The following is a 12,464-nucleotide window of genomic DNA, read 5'->3' as shown; positions in this document are numbered from 1 at the left end:
CAATGCGCTTACATACATTATTTCATTTAATCATTATAGCACCCTTTGAAGTGGGTATATTTTGTTATCATCTCCATTCACAGATGTGGAAACTGAGGCTTAGAAAAATGAAGTGCCCTTCCCAAAATCCCACATATAGTGTATGGCTGAGCTGGAACTGGAACCTTGGGCTTTTCTGACTCCAAATCCCCAGATCATAGCCAGTGTGCTCTGTTGCCTACTATCTGGTCACAGGCTGTGCCCTGGTGGTGGGGGGAGGGGGTGGGGGAGGCACACACAGTTGATTCTAGCTGACAGCTTTTCTCCACCACTAGAATCCTTTAACCTATTGCTAGTTACAGAGGTCTAAATCTAGGGTCTTAAGCAGCCTCAAGGATGAGAATAAATCATCTGATCATAAAGGTGCTCTTCTTTAGATGAAATGCACCTGGCACAGCATCAGAGCAGAAAACTCTCTTAAAGAAATGGGTTTCTGAAATTTGTATGACCAAAATAAAAGATTTCTCTTGGCTTTCAAAATCCTCCAAGCCCCATGGAGAGATCTAAGCATAATTATATCGTCACCATCGTTTTAGAAGAGATGGCAGATGGGGTTGTGTACTGTCAGTGTTCACCAGAGTGGTTTCTGATGTGTCCAGGAGGCAATGTGAAGTAATTCACATCACTAACTTTTATTGAGAGTGTACTATGAAGAAGGTATCGTGTGAGCCATGCAGTGCCTAAGAGGGGGTCCTGGCTCAGAAGATGACATCCAGATGGAGACAGACACATGCATTGTAAGTATATACTGAAACCAAATGTAGAAAAGGGCCATGACTACACAAGCTGAATGCCAGAGGAGCACAGAGGGTGAACAAACCACTTGCATGGGGCATTACCAAGGAAGATGGCATGGCAGAGGTGGCCCTGGAGAGCTGGGCCCTGAAGATTTTGATAAGTGAACCCAATGTGAATGGTACCCCCAGGAGTTGGGAAACACAAAAGGAAGGAAAAGGACAAAATAAAAGGGCATGTCATGGTCCTAGAGATCTATCATTAACTCTACTTGTAGAATTAGAGGTTTTGTAAAATGATTTAGCTCTCTGAAAATGGGGCCGCTTACAAGGTATGGGACCTACTGCTCAATTTCTGCACATTCAACCACAAAAAGTGGCTGTTCTCAGAGAGAAAGCCATTCTCTCTCATGGTTTGACCTAGACGACTTCTCCTCCATCACCTTCATCTGCCGACTCCTCTTCCACAGAGTCAGTAATGACAGAACTGCCAGAGGAAAGAGTGTTTTCGCACCCCTCTCCCAAGCTCCCACAGCACTAGTACGTGTTCCCCTCATCACACCACCCTTCTGAATTGAAACCGTCTGCTTACTAACTGGTCTCCAACCCCCTCACACATAAGTTCCTGAAAGCAAAAGAAGTGTTGTATTCACCACTGAGGTTCCACTGCCTAAAATATATAACAGACACTCAGCAAATATCTAATGAATAAATTTAATAAATAAGCAAATGAGTCTTGGGAGAATTACACAAATTTAGAGGGCAAAGAGAAGGTATCCAGTGATCTTCAAAGTTCCCTCAGAGTCCCAGATTCTGATTCTAACAGAGTCAGCGGGTATGGTCATAGCCCATCAGAGGGCCACAGCAAGGACTGTCCCCCGTATAACTGGCAAGGCCCCAGAGCATCAGACTTTATATACCAGTGTAAGTGAGAGGGCACTTGCACACTGGAAGTGGCAGTACAGCAGAAGGGGTGAGGATGTGGGCCCTGAAACAAGATGGTCCGGGTTCAAGACCCAGCTCTGCCACTACGAACTGCTAGACCTCCAGCAAGTTGGCTAACCTCCTTGAACCTCAGAGTTCTCATCTGTAATAAGACAGTGTATGTCAAAGCATTGTGATATTGTATTAAATGAGTTAATGTGTAGAAACTGCTTAGAGCAATCCATGGCACATCATATGTCCAAAAAGATGCTAGCTCTTATCCCTATGACTTGGATTCCTTCCAAAAGGCATTCTGCTACTGAAGGAAATTCAGTATAATATGAATCTGGGTTGGAATCCTCAACACCTCCTTCAGAAACCGGACAAAGTGGGGATGGGAACCATCTACTGTGAATGGAGACCCAGCTCCACCGAAGTCATGAGGGAACATGACAGCCTTTGTCTCATGGGGAAAGTCACTGCACAGATCAACAACTCAGAAGAGATGCCACCTTGTGCAGATGCTGCCTCCCTCCTGCTCTTTTCTGAAAGAACAAGGCAAAACAAAACAAAGGAACAAACAGGGTCTGCCTTCTCCAGAGTTCCACACCACACAGGAGTGTGTTTCAGGACCATTATGCAATGGGCTTCATGGAGATTACTACCAAACAACAATACAGAATCCAGACAAAATGCTTTAAAATAACATGTATTCTCAAGTTGCTAATCATTCAACTCTATCCCCTATGGTCCCTCTAGCTTTTCATATCACTTGTAAAAGCAAAGCAGCTTTAATTTTCTCTTATTCAAGCTCCTCAAAAGCTGATGAACTTTCTACCCAAAAACCCTCTCCTCAAATGACTGAGTACTTTTTACTCTTTACTTTGTCCTTTGGGTAGGAACGTGTTTTCACCAGGCTGCCAGGCAACCATCTGGGTACAGAATGAATGCATGCTTTTAACTGCGGACGCTGGCACCCCCAATCATGGGCTGGCCCTCAGATTTTCATCACACAGTCATAGAGCATCTTTTGTGCTCTGTGTCAGAGAGGCAGTAGGACACCACCCCAAGGATTTCCCAACGTATTATACTTTCTACACATCAAAATGAAGATCTGGAAGCTGACTATAAACTCATCTTTGCAGACAAAAGTGCCTCACACCACTGACCTCTTTGCGATGGCCACATGAATCAAAAGGCCTTCTCCCCCCACCCTTCACTATAAGACTGGCATTGGAAAGAAGAGGGTAGATGACAAAAGAAACCTTTGGTAGAAATGACACAAATGCAAAGTAAAATAAAGCCATAACTCCCAGAGCCTACAAAGGCCCAAGAGGACCAAGAGAAACTGGAAACAGAGGCTGGAGATGAGCCTGAAAAAGCGTCCACAGAAACTCCATATAGAGAGTCCAGATTTAGATGGACTTTAATACCATTTGGCCCATCTGAGCCAGACAACATGAATTTCTGTGTGGGATTTGCCCTCCAGTGCTGCTGGTTACAGAGTCTAGATACTGCTGTTTACCACTGTTCTTAGGACAGGTGGAAGGTTCCCATGGTAACATTTTATTACATGAATCTAAACACATTGCCTCTAGAAGATAAGAAAATATATGCAAGCAAATCTTGAAATAAGACTATTTTAGAGGGATTTCCACAGGATCAGAGTGCCACCCTTGTGTTACAGATGGGTCAACTTCCAAAAGTTGATCTGTTATTTACTTGGCTCTAGAAACTCAATTTCCAACAGAAACCGTAACCTAAAATTGAAAAGACAATGGACCATTAAAGAAAATTATATAAAGAGGAAATAAATCTCCCCTAATTCCACTGCCCTAACATGATAATTTTCACACATTTAGTTCCAAGTCTTTTTATAGAGCTACATCTTTCTACAGTAATGCTCATGGATACAGATTCCACTCAGTATTTTGCATTTTGAATTAAGCATTCATAAACATAAGCCAACATTTCTGAAATCTTCATAATGATCACACAAATGCTAATCTAACATATAATATACTTTCTTTGGAGAACAACTCAACTGTTTATAACAACACGTTTATGAGAAAACACTTTCTGAGCATCAGTTTCGGGTTCTAGGAGTAGCAGATCTTCCTCCTATGCTTCTGGCATTTGATTTCCTGACCCCGAGATACGAGGCAGTTCCTGTTATGATGTCTTAGTCCAGTGGGGCTTCTATAACAAAATACCATAGACTGGGTGGCTTACACAACAGAAATTTACTTCTCACGATTCTGGAGGCTGAAAGGCCAAGGCCAAGGTATGGCCGATTCGGTTCCTGGTGAGAACCATCTTCCTGGCTCTCAGATGGCCATTTTCTTGCTCTACTCTCACATGGCAGAGAGGGAGAGGATTAGTGTCCTTTCTCTTTTTATAAGGACATGAATCCCATCAGGAGGGCTCTACCTCCCAAAGGCCCCCCCTCCAAAATACCATCACGTTAGGGAGATAGGGCTTCAACATATGAACAGGGGTGGGGGTCACTGAATCTATAACATGGTTTCCTGCATCTTCAGCAGGGGTGCTGCAGCATGGGGGAATCAGAGAAGTTCAGAGCAGGGATGGGGGCTACCAAGACTCAAAGTAGAGGGTGGGAGTTCTAGGAAGTTGGAGATGCTGACAGAAGCCGGGGTTTCCTATCTCTGGCCCACAGCCTGGACACCCCCCACACTTTGTTTTTTTTCTGTGAGCCTCAAGAATGTCTCCATCCATCTCTGCTTTCAAGGTACCATCTGTGTCTCCAGAATAGGGTCTCCTTTTCCCCAGGCTTGGTTGGTAGAACTGGAAATAACAAAGGGTGAACATCTGTGTTGTGCTTCTCCAGTCTTCACAGTAAGTGGGCCTCTGGGCACACAAAGGTCTGATGTGAGATTTATCCACATTCCAGATACAAGTGATCTTGGGCATATAAACTCCCCAGAGGGGGATACCAGGGGAGGAAAAGCACCAGAGGAAAAGAAGGGGGGCTTTGGTGAAGGAGGAGGGGGAAGGGACGGGATGAGAGGAAGAAGGCTCAGTAGATGTCTCTCTGAATGATTCACTCATTCAATGACTGTTTACTGGGTACCAAACTATGGACCAGGCACTGTTCTAAGTACCTTGGATACATCACTGAACAAATAAAACAAAAATCCCTGCCTAAATAGAGCTTACATGGTAGTGGGGAAATGCAAATAATAACCAAGAGGTATGGTAAGTAGGAAAATTAAATAGTATGTTAGGAGTATCAAAGACTATGGAGGAAAAGTAGACCATGTCAAGTAGACCAAGAAGGTTGAAAGGGCTGCTTACAACTTCCCATGGGGTGGTCTGATAGGTCTCATTGAGAAAGTGAGAAGCTTTGAAGAAGGTGAGAGGATTAACCACATGGTTATGTAGGGGCTGTGTGCTCTACAAGAGGGAATAGCCAGTGCAAAGGACTCCAGGTAGGAGCATGCTTAGAGTGTTTGAGGCCAGCGTGTTTGGCCAGCAAGTGAGGCTGACGAGTAGCAACAGATGAGGTCAGAGAGGGTCAAATCATGCAGGGCATGGTAAGAACTTTGACTCTGCAGGGTTTCGAGTAGAAGAGTGACGTGCTCAAATTTCACGTTTTAAAAGGCTCACACTGGCTGTTGTGTGGAGAGCAAACAAGAGGAACACAAGGAGACCAGCTAGGGGGACACGGCAGTCATCCAGCAGAGAAACAGTGGTTCCTCAGGTCAGGGGGGGACCCGTGGTGAGAGCAGAGGGTGCATTCCAGATCTAGTCTGAAGACAGATCAACAGGACCTATCTGGTGAATTGGACATGGGGTCTGAAAGAAAGCGAGTGTTTAAGGATGTGTGCGAGGTTTTAGCCTCTCAGGGTGTGGTCAACAGACACAGAGAAGCAGATTGAAAGAAACAGGACTGCAAGTTGGAGACCCACTGGAAGGCTCCTGCCTAATCTAGACACAAGACGATGAAGGAGAGAACAAGGCTGGTGGTGGAAGGGATGTAGAGAAACTGATGGATTTTAAAGGTTGGGATAAAATTGACAGTAAATCAAATTAAAATTTCAGATAAGCATTTTGTAGCCGTTTCCCCAATAGCCATTCTTTCTTTCCTTAGTGGTACAGAATTTTTAAGTGGATATATGGGTGCCCAGCTAAAGATTACATTTTCCAGATTCTCTTGCAGCTAGGTATGGTGTGTGACCAAGCTCTGGACAACTGGATGTGAATGGAAGTGATATCTGCAACATCCAAACTGTGTATTTTCCCTTCTGACTGGCTTCTGTATGGAATTATGGCAGAGCCTAGAAGCAACCATCTTGGAAGACGAAATGTAAGATGCACACTGAGGATGGCAGAGCAACAAAATCAAGCCACATACCAACCTGCGATTGCCTACCCAGACTTATTTATGTGAAAAATACACTTCTATCTTGTTTAAGCCTCTGAGTCTGGGGTTTACTTTGTTAAAGTTGCCTAACCTTTAGCCTAACTAATACAAGTTCTTTTAGCTGTTCCAAGCACAAAGCCCTAACACCAAATGTTATCAATCCCATGAAGCCAGGACAGTATTTGACAGGGAAGGATTTAATTCCAACCTGCCTCTGCTTGTTTGTTCTTAAAATATCTGAACAGTATTTGAGCTTCAATGCCCTGAGTCACTGCACAAGAGGCTTAGGTCTAGAGCAAACTGCTGCTTATGGAAATAATGTTCACTTAATAATGCATTGCTTCTTTATCAATCAAGGAGGCCCAACCCAACATCACATCTGAAGCAGAGGTCTCAGGAAGACACGTTATGTTATCGGCCTTTGGGACACAAAACAGCATCTGCAACAGACTTCTAATTCAGTGTACAACCCAGACATCACCTCCTGATTAATCAGGGAGCCAAGTGTGTGATGACAGACTTCCCCCAACCCAAAGGAGGCAAGATCAAGTTCTAAACTGGCACCGAACAAAAACATGCTTTAGTCAAAGGGAAATCCCAGCTGTGTGGGAGTCTAATAAATTACCACTGCATATAGAAGGATTGAGCTAAAACCTGCATGGCCTCAGATGTGCAGCCAGCACTGTAGTGCAGGCCCCCAGGCCTTTACACGTTCACTAATCTAGATGCATCTAGTCCACATGGGAAGGTGGTCACCACGCCTTGCAGTTTAAGAAGGCCCCGCTGCATGAAACGCACTGGTCCATAATCACAGTGACTGGACCAAGCACCCTTCATTCATTCTTTCCCTGACCATCAAGCTCAAGAGATCAAAAACCTGCAAAGAAGTAGGTGAAGAGTCAGTGGAAGTTTATGGCACAAAATCATTGTTGGCATGTTGATCAAAGGAGGAGGCTGACCCACTCTGGGAAATACAATGCCCCCCTGCAGTGAAATGCCCTGAAGTCCGGGACAATTAAGGTCAAAGTAGGTATATTTCCTCCCAATAGGCTATTTGTAGACATTTCTCTAGGCAACGAGAGCATGAGGCTAACTGTAAAGCAGGGACATTACGATTCATAAAATTGAGAGGAAAGGGGTTAGGACTCGATTGAGATCATTCAAAGAGCAAATATTTATGGAGCATCTCAAGTCAGGCGTAGAGAATATTGTGTGACAAGACAGTCTCTGTCCTCAAGGTGCTCAGGATCTAGTGTGGAAGACAAATCAACCAGCCATGACAACAGGGTGCTTAGCGCCAAAAGGAAAGAAACATGGAGTGAGAAGACAAATGGGAGGGGTCTCAAGTCTACTTTGGGGAGTGGGAATAGAACATCCCTTCCCAAAAGAGTCCAGAGATAAGCTGGCAGCAGCAACGTTTTGATGGCTCACTTGCTACTACATGAATCGGATGGGGATGATTTGTCCTATGAAGATACCCTATAAAATGGGGTTGATAATTGCCTGTTTAATGTAAGTAAAATATGTTTGATGTCTTGTAATATGTAATCAAATATTTACTCTGTTGCCACAATCTACATGGATAACAGAAGAGGTCATTATGTAAATTTTAGAAGAAAGGCACAATATTAGTTTTGTTTGTTTTTTTTAAAAAAGGGAAGTTGAAATTGATATATTGCTGAATTTGCATCAATCAGAAAATTTAGACTCCTGTAGGGAACTTGGAATCATCCAGTTCCAGTTCTGTCATCGTTCTGAATATGCCTGAATCAGTCCATGCAGATGTGAATGAGAATTGTCATTGTGATTCAGCGGACTGAAAATCTGGAGGTGGGCTTCCTCTGCCTACTTCTGCAACAAATGACAATCACTGTGGCATCACGTGACTTTCTCAGGCTGTCTCTACATCTGGAAATGAGATGCTGGATGAGTATAATGGTTTTCAAAAACTTTTTTTTTAAATGACAATCTACGGTGAAAACCGGCATTTCACACGGTGACTTGGTATAATACTTATCTTTATTAAGTTTAATACATTTACTATTTTTTCATTCTATTCTAACTCATTTCTTTAACATAAAAATGCTGGTTAGACCCAAGCTAATTTCACGTCCAACAATTCCAGACTAGGTCATATCTAAGGGAGCTTCCAACCCTGATTCTGGAACTTGTCAACACAATCATCTAATATTTAGTGCCATACAGTTTTCAAAATGATTTCACCTCTGTGATCCTCATAGCAGTGGTGTGACATGGGCAGAGAGGCTAATGAGATTCAGCACAGATCGCACGGCGAGATTATGACAGAGCAGGGACCAGACCCTGACTGCACAACAGCAGTGATGCTTGGCCTGTTCAGTAGCTCTTCTTCTCTCAGAGAATTCCATCTCCTGACGACCCTCTGCCCTCAAGCTTCAACTTACATGCCTCTCCTGATCTGTCAAAAGCCGGAGGCAAACCCAGAGAACATGTTCGAAGAACATAATGTTAGCTTTCATGTTCATGGCCTTGTTACACCCTTCACGAACTACCCAGTTCCAGCCACAAATGCATGAAACTCAGTCCCTGCCCTGCAGGAGCTCCGAGTCTAGCAGAAAAAAAATCCACCCACAGACCCACCCACCAAGTACTGGTCCCTTTCAAAGCTGCCCTTCTCTTGTTTTCTCAGTGATAACCTCAGTTGTTCTGTTTAACTCAGCAAGTCTCCCCATCTGGCTGATGGAAAGTGCCAAGCGCCAAGCCTTCCCTGGAGACTCTCTGTGTGCTGGAGGTCAGCAGGACAGCAAGAGGATGGCACCCCAGTGGGAAGAGAGGGGCGGCTCCTAGGCAGTGCTGCTCCCTCCACTGTCTCCCCTCCCTCCCCACAAAGGGCGAATGCGGGAGGCCAACAGCCTCTCTCAGCATCACTCCAGATACCCTCCTCACCCCAGACCAGCATCAGCTGACTTCCGGGATATACAAAAAAATCTTTAACATCATGAAAGGTTCAGGCCCCTAGATTTATGAATAATGTCCCATTTATATTATTTAGGAGGAAAAAATTACATCAAGAACAAGGGCAAGGGGCAAGAGTGCTTTTAGGGAACCATAAACTTAGGGCTAAAAAAAAAAGAGAGACACATTCAAGTCCTTCTTTTATTTTTTTTAACTATTCATAAAGCATTAAGTGCTAACTGTAATATGACAGTATTTCTAAAGCATATTAGAAATTTTATTTAAAGCATATTATTGTTCAAACAATCACAGTCAGTAGTGGGAATTTATTATTTTGCTTTCCAGCATCTATCCTTCCTCCCTCTGATGACAATACACAGATTTACTGGGGGGCAGGGTGGGGAGCCATGTCCCCTTTATTCTAAGCCAGTTGGTATGGGTGCCCCTAACCTAAACTCTCTCTTTAAATCCAGGGGTGAGCCCTGACTTACTTAAGTTATGGTGACCGGTTTGGGGATGGAAGGGAATCCAATCAGAGTCCATGAGACAGAAAGGTGACCGGTTTGGGGATGGAAGGGAATCCAATCAGAGTCCATGAGACAGAAAGACTCTTTTTCTGAGGCTCCAGAGAAAAGTGTCCTTTCTCTTCCACAGGAGCTACCAGAAGAAAATGTCTTTCTATCCCTAGATGGTGTGGTATGAAAAAAGGAGATGGGGGACTGTGGCAGAATCCGGGTGAAAGACTCTACTGGATGGAGTCTGAGGATGCAGCTGACCTTGCAAAAACAGAGCAGAGACCCAGAGAGAACCTGCATCCTTAGGGATGCCATCTGGACTGCTGGGTCAAACCCTTCCTTCCTCTGGATATTCAGCTAAAGAAATCTCTTATTTGCTAAGCCAGTTTGAGCTGAGTTCTCTAACACTTGCTACCAAAGTAAATTTAAATTCATAAAACACCTTACCTATCCCAAAGTGGTAATATACAAAGGATTTAGGGTTTCTCTGGGGGGAAGCAAGGATTGTAATGTGATAGATGGAGGTTGAGAGAAAATTTTCTTTCTTAGCTTCTATTAATTCTGCAGGAAATAATCACAGTACTTAGAATCTATATAATTGTTCCTATTTCTCAAAAACACCTTTTTCACAAGTACTTCCTCACTTGAATTTCACAATCCTGATTCAAAGAAATTATTCAAACTTTTATTTTGTAGTAATTACTTATTTACCAAGCACTTTATATAGTTTAAAATTTGATTTCAAGTTCAGTAATTCATTTGATTGTCACAATAACAGAATGTGGTAGGAATGGTGGGTCTGTCATAATATCCACTTTAAGCAGGAGAAAGTTGAACCTCAGAGAAATTAAATGAGATGCCCAAGTTAACTCAAGGAGGTGTTGGGAGACAGGCCTCAAATCCAGGTCTCTTAGTTTTAACACCAATGATACTAAACTCTACTCCCAGAAACAAGTGTGTGTGCTCCTAAACACTGTGTTAGCAGTGGGCTGAACTTGACCCAAGCACCAGAGATACAGACCCGGATTCCAGTGGCAGAGCCAGAACTAACTAGCTGGTGACCTTGGGCAAGTTCCCTTTGTCTTGTTTCCTCATTTGTAAAAGGAGAGGTTTGAATTAGGATCTGTGATGCCCTTTCAAGGTCTAAACGTTCCATAATTCTAGACTCTCTTGCCCTCGCTCAAATTAAAAATCTTTTCCTCAGAATAATTATAACCATAGCTGACATTTGCTCTCACTGGATGTCAGGTACTGTGCTAAGAACGCTACCTCCATTTTCTCTTTAAATCTCGCAACACTCCCGAGACAACTGCCTCGCTTTTACAGACAGGTAAACTTGGACTGACAGAGGTTAAATGAACTGCCCAAGATCAACAGAATCAGCAAGCATCAAGGGGAGATCCTAACCTCAAGTCGGACTGGCCACGAGGACCTTAACCCAGTCTGTATCTGTTCTTACGAAAGAAATCAGGCTTCCTGCATTACTGATTACCTCTTTCCACGCAGAAGAGGTGTGGTTAAAAAAAAAAAAAAAAAAAAAAAAGCCAAACCGAGTTACACCAAGCCTCCCCAAGGCAAAAATGTAAAGCCGCTGGAAGGGCCTCTGGAAGGATCCTCCCCGGGCCCAGGAGGCGGGGCGCCCATCCCGCGGGCCGCAGAACAGTGGCTTGGGCCGTCCTACCCTTCCGGACCTTTACCTTGTTGAGATGCGGGTTCCTGGTGACATCGTATCCGCGCTTCTTCAGGGGCACCGGGCGCGCCGGGCCGGCCTTGGAGTGGCAGCCTCGGGCGGGCGCGGGGGGTTCCCAGTGCCGGACAGCGCTGCAGGCCCGGCCGGGTAGGAGAGCCAGCCGCGCGCCCGTGCCTAGCGCGGCGCCCATGGCCCTTGCGCAGACCTGGCACGGGGAGATACCAAAGTCAGGGGCGCCTTCCGGCCAGCCAGGACCCACGCGCGCCACGGGGCACCGAGCCAGTGCCAGGGACGCGTGCTCCGGGAGAGGGCAGGGGTCCCGCAAGGGTTTAAGGCGCCAGCCTCCCGCCCCTCCCGCGCGGCCACCTGCGCGGCTCTCCCTACTCGCTTAAGGTGCACAGGCCTCGCCAAGCCCCCGGCAAAGCGAAAGCAAGCTCAGGAAGCGGAGCCCGCACCACCCACGCCCCCCCTATCCCCGAAGAGGAGAAGAGGCGACTGCGCGCCAAGGGGTCCCCGAACCCCTAACCCCGCTCGGTGGCTCGCCTAGGTCCCCTGCTTCCCCTGTCTTCCCCAGCCCACCTGTGCTGCGCCCGGAGCTGATGTCTACGCGGCCGGGCTGCGGGGCAGGCGGGGCGAGACGCTGCGGGGCCGTTATACCTCTCCTGCCAATGGCTGGACCGCGCCGGCGGCCGCGAGAGCGCGCGGCTGGTGCGTTCCGGAAAGAGCGGTCCGGAAACCTTTGTTCGCAGTGCGGGGTCTCCCCTGAGGGCGCGCGAGGAGCCGTGCGCACGTGCATCCACGGTGACAAAATGAAGCGTAGGATACTCCCTGAGCCTGTCCGTCTTGACAAGCCGTACGCACAGAGGGGGCTTAGCATTTAGGGATCAACGTACCCTCTTACAGTCCCACCATTTGGAGAAAGCCCTGGCTTCTGGATAACGAGTAGAAACCCTCAGGCACCCAGCGCTGTGTTGTGTTGTGTTGTGCTGTAGAGTACAACAGCCATTAGCCACACGTGGCTCCATACCTTTAAACAAATTACTTTGAATGGAATAGTATTTAAACTCTAGTTCCTCAGTCACACTAGCCACATATCACGTGCTCAAGAGCCACTTGCACATAGTAGCTTTGGGACTGGATAGCGCAAGTATGGAACATTTCCATCTTTGCAGAAAGTTCTATCAGATATCGCTGATATAGGGTCCCCAGTTACTAAGCAGGCTCCTGGGGACCCCACGGAGCCT

The 12,464-nt window shown here is 45.8% G+C and overlaps 1 protein-coding gene across 3 annotated transcripts in view; it reads right to left on the bottom strand.

The window, feature by feature from the left end:
• Positions 1 to 12,159, bottom strand: part of ME3 (malic enzyme 3) — a 200,592-nt gene extending 188,433 nt beyond the window's left edge. Inside the window, exons 1-2 of one of the 3 annotated variants that reach the window (XM_059068507.2) lie at positions 11,800 to 12,159; positions 11,228 to 11,425 (exon numbers count right to left, since the gene is read on the bottom strand). In XM_059068507.2, the coding sequence (XP_058924490.1) occupies positions 11,228 to 11,410 (183 nt within the window). In that variant the 5' untranslated portion in view covers positions 11,411 to 11,425; positions 11,800 to 12,159. Of the gene's footprint in view, positions 1 to 11,227; positions 11,426 to 11,746 lie in introns of all 3 variants that reach the window. The other 2 variants (XM_067038319.1, XM_067038318.1) reach the window with 2 other exon arrangements.
• Between the last annotated feature and the right edge of the window lie 305 nt (positions 12,160 to 12,464).

This window comes from Kogia breviceps, chromosome 7 (genome assembly GCF_026419965.1).
Source record: "Kogia breviceps isolate mKogBre1 chromosome 7, mKogBre1 haplotype 1, whole genome shotgun sequence".
In the NCBI taxonomy this organism is placed as follows: Eukaryota; Metazoa; Chordata; class Mammalia; order Artiodactyla; family Physeteridae; genus Kogia; species Kogia breviceps.
This window is presented reverse-complemented; position numbering and strand designations above follow the sequence as displayed.